The 19,174-nt window shown below is 33.4% G+C and overlaps 2 protein-coding genes and 1 long non-coding RNA gene across 5 annotated transcripts in view; 2 read left to right on the forward strand and 1 right to left on the reverse strand.

The window, feature by feature from the left end:
• Positions 1 to 10,177, forward strand: part of LOC126849973 (leucine-rich repeat and calponin homology domain-containing protein) — a 38,354-nt gene extending 28,177 nt beyond the window's left edge. For 2 of the 3 annotated variants that reach the window (XM_050592470.1, XM_050592472.1), the window contains exons 10-13: positions 104 to 255; positions 331 to 468; positions 562 to 639; positions 1,859 to 3,126. In XM_050592470.1, coding sequence (XP_050448427.1) covers positions 104 to 255; positions 331 to 468; positions 562 to 639; positions 1,859 to 2,098 — 608 coding nt within the window. In that variant the 3' untranslated portion in view covers positions 2,099 to 3,126. Of the gene's footprint in view, positions 1 to 103; positions 256 to 330; positions 469 to 561; positions 640 to 1,858; positions 3,127 to 8,217 lie in introns of those variants that run through there. The other variant, XM_050592471.1, reaches the window with a different exon arrangement.
• A 3,164-nt stretch (positions 10,178 to 13,341) lies between these two features.
• The window catches only part of LOC126850028 (homeobox protein aristaless-like), a 106,891-nt gene continuing 101,058 nt past the window's right edge, over positions 13,342 to 19,174 (forward strand). Inside the window, exon 1 of the mRNA XM_050592622.1 lies at positions 13,342 to 15,937. Within this exon, the coding sequence (XP_050448579.1) occupies positions 15,796 to 15,937 (142 nt within the window). The 5' untranslated portion in view covers positions 13,342 to 15,795. The remainder of the gene's footprint in view (positions 15,938 to 19,174) is intronic.
• The window catches only part of LOC126850085 (uncharacterized), a 106,359-nt gene continuing 104,703 nt past the window's right edge, over positions 17,519 to 19,174 (reverse strand). The window contains exon 3 of the long non-coding RNA XR_007687487.1: positions 17,519 to 17,605. This is a non-coding gene — a long non-coding RNA (uncharacterized LOC126850085). The remainder of the gene's footprint in view (positions 17,606 to 19,174) is intronic.

Consider the following 19,174-nt stretch of genomic DNA (forward strand, 5'->3'; position numbering starts at 1 on the left):
CGATTTTACATTCTATGATAATGTAAAATTTCTCTTATGCATTCTATTCAGTGAAAGAAGATTTGATTACACAAAATGTACATAGTATGTCGATCTTTATTAGGCAACAAGAGTCCAAGCAGAAACGGTGGCAGTCCGAAATCTCCGCGATCGGTTACGTGGAACAGTAATTTGCCTGAAAAATATTCCTTTACCATGAGGAGAGAATTCGAACGCGCCAAAGAAGAAGCTGATCTCATCGAACAACTGCGAAATGTAAGTATGACGAAAAGCAGCTGCAATTGTAATTATATATAACGGTCAAAAAAACATATCGCATTTATCTTGTAGCACATAGAGACGAGATTAAAGATGGCACTGCCGGAGGACCTCGCACCAGCATTAACGGACGGCGTTGTTCTTTGTCATCTGGCCAACCATGTCAGACCACGATCTGTTGCCAGTATACATGTTCCTTCTCCCGCTGTAGTAAGATTTTACTATTTCTTATAACAATCCGTTATTTTTGTGATACATAATTTTGTTTACCGATTTGACGATATCAATGTTTTTCTTTTTTAGCCTAAATTGACAATGGCGCGATGCAGGCGTAATGTTGACAACTTTCTCGAGGCGTGTCGGAAGATCGGCGTCGATGAGGTAAGAAACATCGTCAAATTTATTAATTAGTTTCGAGAAAGTTTGTGCTTCTCTTTCGCTCAAGATATATCATGCATGAGACATGCTGTCATCGTTAGCATACATTATGGAACATATAGATCTAGTGGACACTTTTAAATTGACCGAATTATTCCAATGTTTCTATCTTCTGTAAATAATGCGATACAAAAATCACGATAGGTAATAATTGTTCTATATGATGGATCGTTCAAGAGTAGAATGTAAAAATAAGACGCATAAAATACAAAGTGCGAAAAAATACTCTGTATAAAGTACAAGTTGACGATGACACTTTTACCAAGTGTTGTCTACTTAAACCCGATCTACCGGATATGCTTGGTGAAGTTGGATGAAAAAATTTATCGTACATTACTTGTAACCGAACGTCTATGTACGTCGTAACTAACGCTTCGGCAATGTAGCCGTCATTTCTCGATGATACTTCCAACAACTACTAGTCAGTCCCCGATTTTAATCTGATCTCGATATAAATTGTTTTTAAGAAAATGATGAAAATGATGAAAAGGCGGATATATATATAGATATTATATAAGAATATAAGATCACGGAAAAGGAAAACAAATTAGCGAAGAAGCTTTAGTTGCATGCGCCTAGATTCCAATCTGCTTTTGTGTCGCTTCTTCGGGGAATAATCCGTATCTCGGGCTCTCATTCTTCCTGCCATCATCCGAATGTCTTATCAATTAACATTCATGAATTCTAACACTATCCTAAACTGTAAAAATAACTGTATAAAAACAATAAAAAAAATCTCTCTTCATTATTACACACTATAAAATACTACTACATTGCTTACTTGCTGTCCTGCCAATTCTACCTCTTGATGTCTTTTCTTGTGATAGAACTTTTAATACAATTAGAGACTGAACGAGCAACTTACAATCGATTTTGAGAAGTATTAGAATAAAGATAAATGGATAAGCAAAATCTAAACTGTATCTCAAAAGTTCTTTCGCAAAAGCAAAAAGATTCCTTACATGACACAGTGATAAGTTACAGACGGTTATAATCGAACAAAATGAATATTCCCCGAGGAATGCTTTTTTTCTCATCGATACAAAAGTAGAGCCTTCCTTGAAGAGGACAAAAATATGCACTTTAAGGCCACGTGAGAAATGTTCTCGCAGTGCGGTGATTTAGAAACTGGGACTGAGTAGTATCGTTGTTGGTGTTGCAGGAGGCGTTATTGGACGCGGACGCAATCATGGACGTGGGTTACATGGACGCGTACGGGCTGGAGGCTCTGGCGCGTCTCGTCACCGCTCTTCTCCTTGCTCGCGATGAGGGGGGGAGTGACATCGAAAAACCGGCCGCAAGTTCACTTCATACGATTCAGGACCGCGTACTATCCGCGATACTTTTTGCGACATTCCTATCTACCCTGGTTTTGCTCTATCTCTTCCCGATTCCCGATTAATAAGATACTGACGAGAATGAAAAGCCACCAATGCGCGCGACAGAAACGAAGAAGCGACTAGGAATTAATAAGAGAATGCTAGAACGAAAGCCATGATATCTGGAGATGGCGATTTTCAGAGAAATTTTTTAATCTTCTTCTTGATTGACATAAACGCTATTATGTCAGTTTTTTGATGATTGCATCGAAAATCTGAGAATCATTATCTCATTTGAAACAACGATGCACGCGACACTTTCAATGTTCATTTTTCGTGATACTTTTAGGGCGGCATGTTCGATTATTTTTGTCATTTTTGTTTACACTTATATTTATTGACATTCGGAATAGTGTCGTGTCGTAGATTGAACACGACTTCGACGTCGAAGATTGTCACAGGTTAATCCTTAACAGATCTTTTTTTTAGACGAAAAAAAAGATGTTGGAATGTTCGACGATGAAAACATTTTTTTTTTTTGTAAATGAGAAAAGAAACTAAACGATTAAATATTTATATAAGAAAATTCACGGAGTTATCATCGACGTCGAAGCGTTTTGCGATTTTTTAAAGTGTCTTTCAGAGCGTACACATCAAAGAACGATTGCCGCGTCTCCAGGTGCTTTAAAAGATATCAGAATATATCTTTTTGCCGCTAGACCTCGCTGAGGCAGAGTATTTAACTCTCAAAAATCAATTTATCACAATAGTAGATTTAACAGGGTTGTTCGCTTTTTTCGATCTCCGTTCGCGTAAGTTTCCTCGCTTGATGTAAGGAATCCGCGAGCGAGGAACCTCGTCAGCGGAGAATTTTTGAAGATAGTTTTTAAATATCGATAGGCAGCTTGGTGAAATGTTTAATCGACTAAATATTACGTAAGTTTTCTTTCGGAAAAGGCCTTCATTTTTCATCGACGACATAATAGGATATTTGCATGCGAGAGTATTCAAGGAGAATTCAAGAGCTAACAATGTCCACTGCAAAAGATGATTACTTACAATCAAGCAAAATTTTATTTCAAAGTCTCGTTAGTTTTCTCTCAAACTTACCTTGACGTAAAATCAAAGAGTGCAATCAAAGGCGAAAGGGCGCTCGCATATCACGTTTGGTTGTCTGTACTTTATAGAATGAGCCAATTATTCGATTGTTGCTTGCGATCGTGTAAGCTGACTATCCTCGGCTAAACTGACGAAACGATATTTTGATAAAGAGAAGAATAATTGGGATAATTGAAATCGGGAGATTGATGATGTGCAATACTTGTTCAAGGATTGTATAAATCGTATATATTCATCTTACATGTTTAATTATTCCGTATTCTCGGAAAGTATTCATTGCCTTCTATACGACGAAAGCCTCCGATTTACAATCATCTTAGCTAGTATTGCGACATTATTCTTTGCATGTTTAATATACCTGGGATCCGCGAGTCTCTCTCAGGAAGAAAAAAAAGAACAGAAATGGAAAGATAGCTATCGATTGCCTTCGATGATAGTATTTTTCTAAGATTCGACCAATGAACTGCAGTCTACGGCTTTTTCAGGATTGGTGGGTCTGTGATAGGTAGCCTGCGAGTATATTACAAGATTCACAAAAAGGTGCTAAGGGAATCTCTTTTAGTTCGAGGATTTTCTATTTTGGTATGTAAGGTCTCTAACGAGAGATAGAATTTGAACGTTAAAAAATAATATGATGATGTTTATATTTGTTTGTTATAAGTTATATTAGATATATCGCTTTCCTTGCTCGTAATTTAATAAGTTAGATCGATCGTCTTCTTCATTGCGATTATCTCTGAAACAAAAATCAACCTTTTCATTTCGAAAGAGAGAAAACAAAATAGAGCACTCTTCAATATTTCACCGACCAAATAATTCGGTCGTAGTTTAAGATACTTAGATCGAAGTTATTTTTATCTTGGCTTGTATTTTTGGAAAATCTATTTTACATCGAATTTTATCATCAATAAACATTCAGAATAATTCTACATGTGGATACTGAAAATTGAAATTATACAAATTATATTGACACACTTTAATTTCTGATATATTTACTCTTCCAAATAAAAAAAAAAAAAATATAAAAATATCAACACAATTATCAAAAATACATTACATGAGATCAAAATGACTGCGATCTATGAAACACTACGGTAGAGACACGGTGCCTGCTACCTGCCAATTTATTTTCATAAAAACGATAAGAGAACGTAGAGGGCATGTATCGTCTATATAATATTAATAACTTATACTATATTATTAAGAGAACGCTTTTCAGATTTGCAATTGGGACGGAAATCTTTGTCGGAAAAAGGAGACCGAACATTATCGCAAATCCGATTGATTTATAGATATCAACAGTGCACTTTTTAAATCTCATTTAGTGTCAGGATCAACTATATAGTTAAAAAACACGCTATTCTTCGATCATAATCCTTGCAATATTTATCCGAATAGTGCCAAATGCCTATCCTATTTTGAACACGACGGCGTCTTCGCTTCTCCGACAAGATTTACGTCATTAGACAGAGCCTAGCGCAAGGCAGCATCTCGATCGTTGCGAATTACTCGAACCGAATTTCCAGAGCGCACAAGTGGAATTTTTTAGAGAGACGAAATGATTCTTCGTGTAACAGAGAAACGTAAACGTCTCTCATAAGTGGGCCTTATAACGGGTGACCACTATGTGTACTTGGAGACTATCATAATATATAAGCATATATATTTATACGTACTATGTCGCGAGCCGACACGCGTTTACTATACGTATGCCAGTGTATTTTTTAAGGGGATGCAAAGACGAGCTTTACTTTCCATGATTTTTGCGATTACTCGAATTTAATCTACGATTCTGACGGGATATGCGTGATTTCGGTGACATTGCATTTTCGTTTGCAATTTCGAGTGGGTTGCACTTTCTAGTCTACAATAATATCGTTAGTTATATAAGTCAACCTGTACCCGCGTTCTAGTCAGTTTATTTTTTCTTCTCACATTTATCACAATCCGCTTTGAGTGGCTTTAACATATCTTAATTGCGATTGATAAACAATGATTCTGCAGCAATTTATTACTTAATCTAATGTCGATTTAGGCAGTTTAAAAAATAGCAATGTCATTTTGCTATTTTGCTATTAAGGCTGGAACGCCCGATTCATTTTTTTACAACTTTTACGTCTCGATTTTTCTTGTTTTTTTTTTCCTTTTTTCCATTCATTCGTGCTGTGAAAATTGATTATTTTTATTCTAATAGTAGATAAAGAATTAATATACATAACAAACAATTAATAATAGAATCTTTAATAATCTTGAAAAATAATAATGCCAGAAGTTTTAAACTGCAAATATCAATTGCAGCTTAAATTGCATTATCGGATAAATTACATTTCCGGGCGTTCCAAGTGTGAAATATAATTAGGCGTTCGTAATTAATTTCCGCAACTACATCCAACGAGCGGATCATCCATCGCGTTCATTATGGAATAATAAACAAACGGTGGTAAATCATCATCGGATATTCCATTATACGCTTAATCATCGGTCATTACGACGAGTGTCTAATGATTTTTCGCGAAGATGCGCGATTACGAATGATCGCGATGGCCACATGACATCAGTATTATTCACATTAGAATTGGAGGCGAGATATCAGAGTATTCTTAACAACTTAAGACTGGATTCGAATTTAGCATACCGGTGTTTATTTTACATTATCAATTGCTTAGCACGGCGATCTATGACCGATCTACGTGATTATCCAAGAGATACTTAGGAATCATAAATAAAATCTTCACAATCATAAACAACAGAAATTAATGTGTTATAATTAAGATCGCATAAATCAACAGAATATTTTGTATAAAATGATAAAATTTCAATAATTATATTATAGAAATATTAGAAAACTGATCGGTTATAAATAAAATTATTAAATTACATTTTAGAAACATTAAATACATTTGATAGTGTTTCGTAAATAAAAATTCTGTACACACTCTATATATATATATATATATATATATATATATATATATATATAAACTTTGATTCGATGCAGTTGTACTAGTCGAGAATTAATCTCGTAGATCGTTGCATTGACATTTTACCAATAGCTTTCGCTTTCACAAGAGGCTACATCACTATTAAGCTTATCTACGAAATGCGAAATAAGAAAAAGAGATAGAAGAAAGAGAGAAGAAGAGGGAGAAATATAAAATCATTCCGTTGCGCGTTAGCTTATATAATTATTTTGTAAAGTACGTGAAGAAGCTTATATATATAGAGATAGATATATATTATATGAAGACAGAGATATATAGTTCGTTGAAGCTAATTCTTTTGCGGCGTTCCTTATCTTTTTTATTTTTTCTTCAACGAAACATTAAAATGTAAGCCAATTAAATTATTCACTAGTTTGATAAATCCACACTTGGTGCTTGGTATATTTTTGTTCGTTGTTGTTTTCTGTAAGCTTCTAAAGCTTCTTGTCTATTTATACTTATCTATATTTATTCCGCGGCGTCTAAACGCCGCTTCATACTTGCACGATCGATCGTGCCTGCTCACCGAGCTCAGACAATAATTCCTTTCTATATAGATATGTAGCCTAAGCGGAGTCAGAATCGGCGAGCCCAGCACGATCGATTCGATTCAAACTCGGTCTTCGGTCTTTTAATGAAGCGCTCAGCATTAGCTGATCTTGAAAAATGCGTGAAACATATTTCTATGTTTAGTTCTATCACTGCGATCGAATCGGATCTAATTTTCATTGTATTTAACATGATTGTTCATTAACATTCAAAATTAATTACGTAAAAATTATATACATAAAAATAGAGAACAAAAAATCTCTTATATTATTAAAATATTAGTAGATCTTTACATAAAAATTACTTTCAAATGAATTATTCAATTTTCTTTTAAATATAACACAATATAAGTATATATTATTAATTTCATGAATTATTAATCATTTGATAATTCAAGGAATTTGACTATTTTCAGTTATTACTTATCCAGTTAATGTACAATTAGTCGACAATTTTTTCGTTGAAGATCTATTTGTCCTGTATATATATATATATATATATATATATATATATATACATATATATTACATAGTGTATACAATAATGTAAGAATAATTGAATATAAATTTTTAATTGAGAACGCATGCTCAACAAACGTGTCTATTAATGAAACACTGCCTACTTTGAATGAATGAAATTATATAGACCGATTCGATTGTCATTAGAATCGAACTACCGATGTAATGTGCGCATTTATCGAAAGATTTGTATTTACAGATCCTCAGAATGTGTTTTTCCGTTTTTGTTTTTCATATTTAATTTATTTAATGTCATAAACAACACTCGTCCGCCATCCCTGACGCTTCGTTATTAGTAAAAACGGTCCTAGTGGCGAGATAATTGTATTTTTCCTTTAAATTCCGATCGTCAAAAACTGAATCTCTTTAAATTGTTTCGCCACTGAGATCATAATGATATCATCGATCTTGTTTTCCTCCTTTGAGATATGCCCTGTAATGTTGATTGTATGGGCAAAGCATAATAATTGTAATACTCTATATAACCATTTATAATAAAATATATCCTTTTCTTAAAATGTGTTCTACGTTCGATTTAATGATGGGATACGTATGTTTCAAGGAATTTCCTATGTTCATTCGTTTTTTCATTATATTTTTTACAAATATGATGCTTTTATGTGGAATCTTTGCCAGACTTTAAAAAATATCAATTTATATAATTTTTTTCAGAAAATAAATAATAAATAAATTTATTTTCTGAAATATATTTATCTTTAGAGAGAAAGTTTCTCTAATTTCAAGTTTAAATTTATGTACATACCTTTTTACGTGTTTCAGTCTCTCCTTTAATTCTATTTCATGTATTCATATATAATTTGAGCTGTTTAGATAAATAACAAATTTCATCAAATTTCGATTTTTAATATTATCCAGATATCTGATATGATTATTTTCACGATTTAATCACACACACACAAAAATAGAAAGCTTGTGGATCTACAGTTACATTTTTAAATGAAGTTGCAAGTATAAGTGCGTTTCAGAAAAATAGACTTATTAAAGACATGTGCATTCTTCTTGGTAATTTTTCAGAATCTTGTGTGCTGCGCCAGCGATGTCCTGGAAGGAGGTCGTGGGGTTGTACGCGTTGCGGTGACCGTATCCGAGTTACTAAGATTCCATCAGACACGCTCGCCGTTGCAAACGTCCTCGAGCATGCCGAATCACGTGCCTGCTTAGCGCCAGACTATCTAAATCGCAAGATCGTCTGGCGACAGATCCGGAGTCCGTTTTTCCTCCCTCCATGCGCAGGAAGAGGAAAATGACGAGGATAAGCCATGAAGGAAGAGACCGCATGGACGGATGCGCTCGAAATGTGCTCCGAGACGAAAAGCCCGAGACTTTTTCCTATGAATCGTCGATACTGGATTGGAATTTGCTCGATCGCTTCTGTTTCGTCGTGAAGCGTTTGCAGACCGATACACAAGTTGATTATAAATCATTAACTGGTGAAATAACATCATACGTTGATTATATTTCAAAAAAAAAAAATTAATTGGCAACATAATAATTATTCAATAATTATTCAATAATTATTAAAATTATAAAAAGGGCAAATTAAAATTTTTTTGATTAAAATAAAATATTCTAGGAAAAGCGTATTTAAAAATTTCAAACTAAAAGTTTTCAAATGTATGACAAGTTAGTTTTATAAATTTCACACAGAATAACGCAATATTTAAATATTATGAAAATTACATTAAACCAGTTAAGGATTAAAATGAAATACTCGAAACTAGAATTTAGATTTAATAGATATTTAATTAATAAATGTCAAGCGAATAAAACGTTCATGTGAATATACTTATCAGATAACACAAACGTCTGAAAGACGCCGTAAAGATGTCTAAAAGAGATACCAATCTTTTAGATATCCATCAAACATTTAAGAGACATGCTGATCTTTCGCAAATCTTAGATCTCTAAAAGATATGATGCTTGTCTTAAAATGTTTCTTAGATGTTTAAAAGAAACTTTTTCAAGTCTCTAAAAGGCATCTTTTTGAATTTTTGTGTTATATAAATTGTTTCGAAGCTTCTCGTAGCTCGAGGATAGTCCTTAGGATACAACGAGTCAATAGTCTCGATTGCGAAGTGATTCTTTATCGAACCGACAATAAGTCGCTTTGTCGCTATAACTTTTGCACGAGCGCTTCGTAGAATTGATGAATCGCTTTGAAATCACGGCAGGCTAAGCGTATTAAGCTAATCTATGTGAAAGAAACACTTTTGTATCCCTTCGTATGATAAGCAAACTGTGGTAATATCGAGAGCGGATTTTTCTTATCAAAAAACCGCGCGCGAGCAAAATCGCGCGCACGACGTAACGATAGACTGCAGTCAACCATGACATTTGATTAGGTATAACGAATTTTATATAAACGAGATCAGGCATACGATGATGCTTATTTTTGCTCGTAATTACAGCTGGGTCCTTAGAAGTTCCGGAACAAAATACGAGACGGGCATTTTATAAAATAGAGAGACGGACATACGGAATTAAGAGATATTAGATGTAGGATCTGTCGAGACTTAGGCTGCGTGTTCACGTAATTTTCAAGTTAAAAAAAAATCCTAAAATTAAGAGTTCTCAATTTTATAAATTAAATATAAATGTAATTGGCAATTTGAAGAATTAAAGAGTTTGTTTTACTTTCGGCTTATATGCATCTATATATATGTATGGATTTTATATAGATCATTATATGTATATATTGTTTATTACGTGACATTCTCTCAGAGAAAGTAAGGTGGACATTCAACCTCAAGACTCTATTTCGCCAGGCTGACAAAGATATCCGAGCTTTTGAGTAGTGTAGTCCTGTAATATCCGTGATCTAATATCTCGCATGCATGCGTCGCTAAAGCTGAGTTTGTAGACTAGGCTGGCAATCCGTAAATACGAGTATCCCAAAGACATGTTATATAAATCTTCGATTTTTATCACTTCATTATCGTTACATGCCTTAAATGGAAATAGTATTAAATGTAAACGAATTTTTATTTCGAATTGTATGACGTTATCTCTCACGTATCAGCATCCCTAAGTACATCCTATGTGCTTGCTAGCAGCAAATTTTACATTATATTTTACTAAAGTTTAACAAATGAACAATTTAATTCCTAAATGTATCAGCTTCTATAAAAATTGAAATTGTCATTTCAATTAGTACACGAAATATCGATACGATAATTATATTATATTGCTTCTATTATATATATATAACATATATTTTTTTAAATATATATATGAAAAATGTAGGAACAAAAATCACAATATAGTAAAGGATGTACTTATGAATGCCGATACTTGATATTAGAGATTCGTGCGAAAATGGTCTCATCCTCTTATCTTATTTCCAAAGAATTATTGCGTGTCAAACACAGATCAAAGAGGAGATCAAAGGTAGATCCCTGCGCGAGCAGACGGTAAGTTAGTTAGGAATAAGTATCGTTGATTTCCAACGTCATTGGTAAACCGCGAATGGTTACCAACAAATGTCAAGTACAGTTAGCGATTGTACGAGTAAGGCCTAGGTGTTCAAACTGGTATACGTAAACGTTTTGTGATTTTCAATTCAGGATGAATTGCACCGAAAGAACTCGACTAGCCATTGTTTGTTTAATATTTATTATAATGATTTTTCATCATATTCTGGAAACTGCAATACAAAATTAGAGAGTATAAAGTTATTTAAATATTATTAATGATAATATATTGAGGCAAGAGATCAATTAGCTGATTTTAATCAATATTATGTCTCTTGTTATCTTCTTTCACTTTCTTAGATCTCGATTAACAAAAGTGTTAAATAGCGTTGGTGCAACGTATTTTGAAAATCTTTTAAATTCTCGACTCTCTTCATTCGCCAATTGGAGAAAATTGTTCTAATTTTCCTAGGCCAAGCAGGAAGTATTTGTATTTTATTTCTTGAAACTTACAAGTATTTCGCATGTAGTTAAGAACCGAAATCGTTAATTTACACGCGCGTTTAATGTGAATAACCCCATTAGGTGCTAAGTCTAATATTATTAATTGTATAATTGCTCTATATTACAATTCTTTTTAATTTCGATATTGATGTGATTTCCCATATGAGCGTAAGGAAATGCGAAAGATCTCATATATACCGTGATCAAGGAAAGAAAGGAGAGAATTAAGAATGCCAATATGATGACTCTGCATTGAGACTGGCGGACACGAATAACATTAAAACGTTCACATTTATTGTGCCAAAGATACATGTCTTTTTCACTTACGTTCGAGGACGAATTTCATTTAAATAATTTTAGCAAGCATTAACATAAGTGTGAATTGGAATGGATAATTTGCATACATTTCTTAATATTTCGAGTTTTTATAGAAACATTTCTTTTTACCAAAATATGTATATAAAAGAAAGAATTTTTATTTTCTGGCTGTAGCTTTTAATTTTTGTTGGTTACCAAATAAAAATGCGTGGTATTTTTTTATGTTATAAGAATAAAAACTCCAGATTCTTTCTAATTATCAATCTATTATTACATAAGAGGCTTTTATTAGAATTTATTTCAAATAATGTGTTATTTTTTGTACAGAACATTGATTCTACAAATACTTCTTTTTATAAATGAATATAAATATAAAAATCCTCCAATATTGTTACATAGTTGCAATTTTTAAGGAAACGAAAAAAAATACTTTCTATTAAAATATTTCATTAATTTTTAAATTTATGCCAAGGGAAAAGTGGAATTGATTATTTACTTCTTCTTCTCATTGAGAATTTTATTGTATTTTATAGATATTACGAGACAAGTATCAATGTAACTGCTTGAGTACTTAAAAGTAGGAAATTATGATTTCGTTACAAAGTAATATAGCTTTCGTCCTCGGATTTATTCGTCCTAGAAGTTACACATTCGCGCATTTGCGACATGAAACACAAAAAAGACGCGTTTTCTCTATTTCTAATTCATTCAAGATTCTTTTGATGATCGTAGTCACATAGAGATTTGTAAAGCGCGACGTAACGCTACGGAATTGTATTATTGTCATCTAGATTAATTATGTTTGTCGCATTTTGTGCGGAGCAACGTCTGCTCGTTAAAATTCAGTGATTCGAAGCGCCTCGTTCAGTGTTGCTCAAAGAACAATTATTTAGCGGACTTATATTGAGAGATCCCTTTCAGACCCGTACTTTTATTTATTTTATTTCTTTCTAATTTTCAATCTATTATTACATAAGAGGCTTTTATTCTGCATAATTCAAATATAATTTTCTCTTCATTATTATTATATCATGCAAATTAACAAATAATGGGCTTGAAAGGGATAAATTTATACACATTAAATGTTGAAAAATTTTCTTTTATCGCGTATAAAGTATAAGTGATTTTACGAAACTATCATTTCGTTATCCCGTCGCTTGATCGAGGTGCTTCCAATGATTGTTGTGGCGAATTAATAAAGCACTACGTAATGTACTAAAATTAATGGATGCTACGTATGAAATAAATCAAAGAGAATTACGTATCGAATATATGCAATGATATTGTCACTGTGTTCTTCCAAAATTTTACTAAGGTCTTCGCCTCAACTCCTTTCTTTTTTTATAATTTCTTTCCGAACATATGTTTTTTTATAATTTCTTTCCAAACACGTAAGTTTTCATAACAATAATAAAATATATAGAAGCATATAAAATATAATAATTAAATAAATATATATATATATATATATATATATATATATATATATAATTACATAAAATGTAATAAAATAAAATAAAATACATTAAATAAAAATAAATGTAATTACATAAATAAAATAAGAAAACTTTCACTGTAACAAGTTTCACGAATGAATAATGTAAAGATAATATTCATAATTATTTAAACGTTATCACATACAATGTATGACACAAATATATTACGATTGAAACAAAATTAAGGTAAAGAGCTATTTTTTAATCAACTTTTAATTTCATCTATGAAATTGTTATGCGAGTCGCCAAATTGATTTGAATTTATTATTCTTACTAAAACCAGAATCATACAAGAAAGCAACACAGCTAATTTTCAGCATTCGGTGCATAGTAAATCAAATATTTTTAGATGTAAAATAAAGGGAGTAGAACTTTTGCGTATAAAAAAATCTATAAAAAAGTCTATATCTGTGTAACATATCAATAACTGTCACAAGTACTCTTTATCTTCATTTCAATTCGCAAAATCAGGCCGCTGAAGACGATAACTTTTTTCTCATCCATTAAAAATTATCGAAACAAAATATAACACAGGATATCCGAGAGCACATTTTGTCGAGCTGTATCAGAGTCAGAACTTCTCAGAACAGCCTCCTCTCCAAAAGAGAAGACTCGGTCCGTCAATCCTTCTCGGCGCGGGCGGATCCCTATGGGCGGGGTTTCCATTTACGTTCAACTCCATTTTGTTCCACGAAGGCGGTCTGCAGGTTCTCATCACACCTTCCCCTCTATTCCCACCTGGTATCAGCCTTGGGGCAGCGTGGCGAGCGATCGCCCTCCTCGAAGTGGAGGGAACGCGGCGGCGCACATTGCCGGCCAGGAGTTCGCGATACGCGTGTGCCGCGCGCGCTTAAGGCTTCTCGCTCTCGCTTCTCGAACTGTCAATTTCACTGTCAAGCCGATTGTATGTGAGACCGGAAAAAAACAATATCAGTGATGGTTATTATACAAGATATCAGCGACGTTCATCGATTAGGTCGATTTAAAACGTGATAGAACTCAAGAAGTTACTAGACGAGTGTATGTGGTATACGTTGCAACGTGAATAATCGGTTCAAGGAAGATCAGAGTGTTCCGAGATACATGGATACAACATCTACATGAAATCTTAAAACTGTAATGAGACAGAAATGCTTGGATACGCTTGGATAAGATTTCAATCTTTCGAGAATGTCACTGTCAATATTGATGTTGATTTGCGAAATTGATCAAACATATATAATAGACATTTATTTTGTTACACAAGTAATCAGGAAGAATCAATTTCATTTGGATATGATATTCATACGAACTTATTATCAGAGATATCAGAATTTTTTAATCTATCGAGAGACATGATAAATCGAAGAAAGTGACTTCAATTATAAATATCGGAGTCTACATCGGAATTTGTTGGACAAAGAATCAGCGCACTTGTGTGCTTATTTGAGATACTTTCATATAATTGCCATCAAATCTTGTGTGCAAAGTGATTCCGGTGTGTTCATGTGAAAACCTTTGCTGGAACTGTCAAATTTTAAACAGTGCTGGAGATTGAGATCTTTCGGGTCTCCTGTCATGATACCACGTGTTGAGGTGTCATCAGCTGATCCTTTCGTTACTCCGAAAATAATTGCGTGAAAGGTAACTTTTTTTGTGGAAAAAAAAAAAAAAAACAGGAAGTGACCAGAGGAGTGTATATAAACTATGAAAGAGTTCAGTGATCTCTCTGGGTACAAAACATGCGTGCGTGAGCGAGTGTTTACGAGCTTGACAAGAGTAGTTTTTCCTGCGCGACACGCGCGGTTTGTCAGTCTGCGATGATACGTGCTCCTGATAACGATCAACACGATACATGCCAGCTAACGGAATCGATAATACGCGACTTGATGATCTGATAGCCTCGAGAAGTATTCTTGAACGGTGACGACGGTCACTTTCGATCGGAAACGGAAGCGTGATACGAGCGTCGATCATTGTGCGATGAGAGGATCGAGTTTACTGAATTGTTAAGAAAACAATTTCCGACGCGTGGTAGCGCGAATCACGGAGAAATATTGATGCGACGTAAAAGACCCAATCATCGGACACTCGAAGATAATCGATCTCCAGATTGATCACGGAAAGAAAAATTACGATCGATAACGTCGACGTGTACGATATGTGATGATACGTAATCGTTGTATCTGTTACCTGGAAAAAAATCCGTTTACCATCTAAAAAGTCGAGTTATCGTCGAAATCCCAGAGATATCACGACGAACTGATGACAGTCTATTTATTAAGCTAACAATAAGTGCGCATCCGCGACATATGTTACGATTCGGATAGAGAAACGAGAGCAGCTTTTTCGTAAAATTGAGTTTACGTGATTGTGACAAGCTCGGTGTATATATTTTTCACAAAAAAGTTTCGACGGAAATTGCTATTGACTTGTCGCCAGATCAAAGAAAGTAATAACATTCTGTAAAAAAAAAAAAAAAAAGTAAAGTTGCAAGTGCAAAACGACGATATATAGCAAAGTACTTTGAAACTTTGTCCAACTATAAATTTCTTACGAGAACTAAGTGTATCACGTTGAGTATTATTATATTAAGTGTCATTGAACTCGAGTATTAATATTGATATTGATTTGCGAAATTGATCAAACATATATATTGATCAAATATATATCAACAAAAGAGACGGAGGTGCAAAAAAAAACGCACGACTTTCTTAATAAGCAGATAATATTCGTTTGTGCGTCGTTAATGAGGTCGCGCGGACGAAGATGCGGACGACAACGCCGACGGCGAAGACGGCACGATTTGGGTGCCTGCGGTGAGAGGACGTGAGGTGCCCGAATCCTTTCCCTGTTCGCTATTGAGAATAGTGCGAATATCGACGATGGATCTCAGCACGACGCCCAGAAGAGCCACGGACGGCGTTGGTGACATACAAAAGACTAGAGTGGCAAAGAGCGTCTTCAGCATCCGCAGCCTCGTCAACGTCGAGGAAGCGGAACTACCCACGCAGGACAACGAGCCAAGTAAGTCTCTTTAGATAATCTCATTTAGAATTATAATCCGTCAAATAAATGTGCAAGCAAGCATGGTCTTGATGTATTAAAAAACACATGCAGAAATGAAATATTTCTGATAAGAATTAATATATTTATCCAAAACGTATTTTTATTACAAAAGTTTTTCAGGGGGCTTATTATATCAGATATATTTTTGGCGAAAATATTGGGTTTTCTATCTCTAATGAGTTGATTATCTAATATCTTTATGTTGTAATTTATTATTTCTTCTTCTTTTTCTTAAAGAACAAGATTTGTGCGCATTTTGAAAAATTATAAAAAAGATCAACAACAGTAATACTAAAATTATAATATTTATGTAAAATCAGATAACAGTTAAAGAAAACATGTAATGTGACAATGAGTCCTAATAAATTTTACACGTGTTATATATGCGAAATTACGTGTAAGAGAAAAAGAAATAATTGCGTATAAGAATATTGTTAAATATATTTTGGATGAAATGAGAATTTCATTATAGATGTGAATAAATCAATATGCTATGACACGTGACAGGTATATCATACTTCAAAACAAATTTAAATCTGATAGGCAAGTTAATTACCGAGTTGATTAAATTGGAAGCGTAATTATTAGCATGATCTATGTAATTTATCGTCGCATAAAAAAAACCATTCTACGAGTTGATTATATGGTGATATGGAATCCTTATTTATAACGACATATCGGAACAATCTGAATGACAGATCTCGTATAATATATGTATAATACATATGTATATGTTTACTCGAGATAAATTTCTGAGTTGTAACGCTTGTAATCGTAAAAAAAGGTATCATGATTTTTTAATATACAAAATGTAATATTAAATAGAGAGAGAAATGAATACAATGTTTATAAATAGATCGTAAAAAAAAAACTCAGTAATATAATATTTAGAGAACAAAAATCATTGTGTCGACTTTCGTAATTATTTTAATGATATATAAATAATTGAAATTTTTCTAAAATATATTGAAGAGATTGTAATTAAAAATTTTCGCGCGTATTAATATATCTTAGACATCAGTTGGCGCATATTTTCATTAAGTTCCGCGGAAAGAAACATTGAGAAACAAAAGCGAGATCGATCGCGACACCAGGCTTTCAAAGGATGATCAGTTACCTCTCCTCGATCAAAAGCGCACGACATTCCGGGGAGCTTGAGAAATGCCGGCCCCGAGATTTACTTTTTCCCCACGAGTGCCTTTTGTGCCAAAGATTCAACAAAAACCGGCCGCTCTTATAAGAACGGCGAAGTTAATTAAGGCGCATTTAAAGATCGGTAAGATCGCGATAAGATGGCGATTAACTCGAAATTAGTCCGCCCATGGATCTAGCAAAAACTGTATCGCTGTCGTTATTGCTGACACGTATCGACGGTGCAGATAAATACGTGATTGAGACGATGCCCAATTAGAGATCCGAAGTATAGAGCGAATTGTTACATTACCATTAGAGTTCATTTTCTCTCTCTCTCTCTTTCTCTTTTTCGTGAACTGCAAAAAAAAATCTAAAAAACAGCTGATGTTCTCACCTTTTTCACCCCTTTGTTTGACGCTATTTCTCATTCTCAACTCTTTTGCATAATATGTTGAACGTGATCTTTGTTAAAGGGGCATATCCGTTTGAAACCTGGAAAAATGAGTACATTTTCTACATTTTTTTTTTACAGCGCAACGACTTGATAAAAATTTTTAATTTTTTTACAATATTAATACAATATTATTAATCGCTTAAATAAAAACTTTCAGCTTAAAATTTTTTTTTTAAGTTATGAGAATATTTGCATAGTTCCTCCAAATTTTAGATTGCACGTGCATGAAAACGTTCATAGATCGTATCCGAAGTCAAAAATATGTTTTTTTTTTTTATTAAACATTATAATAGCTATCTTATTATATCTAATAAATTGATATTTTCGATATCTCGATATTAATACGGAATGTCGTAGGCATCTACAGTTTCTAGAAAAACAACGAGAAAAATCCGAGCGTGATGCGCGAGCGTCTAACGGAAAATCGCTAACCGGCCAAGTTTCTAGTTGGCCGATATGCAAAATATGTGCCTGGCAACGATAACGCGGATTACTCGACTCTCTTACGGTGGCGAATAAATAACGAATTACCATTTAGTCGTCGGCTGATAAAAGGAAACGAGCTCACGCGATAATGGAATCATCTCTCTATGAACTATCGGCTTGTATCGTGTAAGTAACAAGATATCGCATTGATTAACGAATTACACACGCGCGTAAATAAGACTAGTGGTATTAATTTACACGAAGGCATTGGACGACAATATTATTTCGATTCAGCTCAATTTTAGAAATTAGTAGATTTTATTAATATAATACAATTAAAACTATATATATATATATTAATTTTTCTTTTGATTGTGTATTGTCATATATATTTATATAACCACAACATTTTTTATTTATTTAAAAAGCCGAGATGCACAGACTCGCTAATATTTACCTTGTGCTATTCCCGAACAGCGAATCGTTAATTTTCAATGTGTTTCCATGTGCATGGTTGCAAACAACTCATGTACCCACTCGATACATAAAATGTATTATGTTACAAATAAGCACGTAGATAGATAAACGTACGAAATAAGAATTGCTAATTTAATGAAGTCACGGCGATATTTAACAAATTCTAAGCAAGAAAAAATAGACACGTAATTATACTTTAAAAGATAATCATTACTATGTATTTGAAAAAATGTGAAAAATTTCTATTCAAATCTATTTATGCGCCATGACACATTTTACGATTAAAAATAAATAAATATGTGACAATTATTATATATTATATATATATACATTTTGTCCAAGAATTTAACACAAGAAATATCGGAGCTATAATAATAATAATTTGTATATTTAACACCGTGTATTCTGCCCGATGCAGTTATCGTCACTTATTCCTTGTGTAGAATAATTTCCGCATATTATACAATTTTTCGATTTATTTTTTATCGTCAAGGTTCGAAAAGAGAACGAAACCGTATAATTATCGCCACATTAATGCCGCTCCGGTATTATTAACGCGCTCTCTTGCGTACTTTGTAAGTAAATATTGAAAAAGTAGGTATAAATAATTACTAGCGCGCGTGTACAGACGCATAGATAAGCGACTAAAATAGTTGGTCATACCGCGATTAAAAATGTGTTTTAAAAGTAACCTTTAGTTAAGT

The sequence above is a fragment of the Cataglyphis hispanica genome, chromosome 5 (assembly GCF_021464435.1).
Source record: "Cataglyphis hispanica isolate Lineage 1 chromosome 5, ULB_Chis1_1.0, whole genome shotgun sequence".
Classification (NCBI taxonomy): domain Eukaryota; kingdom Metazoa; phylum Arthropoda; class Insecta; order Hymenoptera; family Formicidae; genus Cataglyphis; species Cataglyphis hispanica.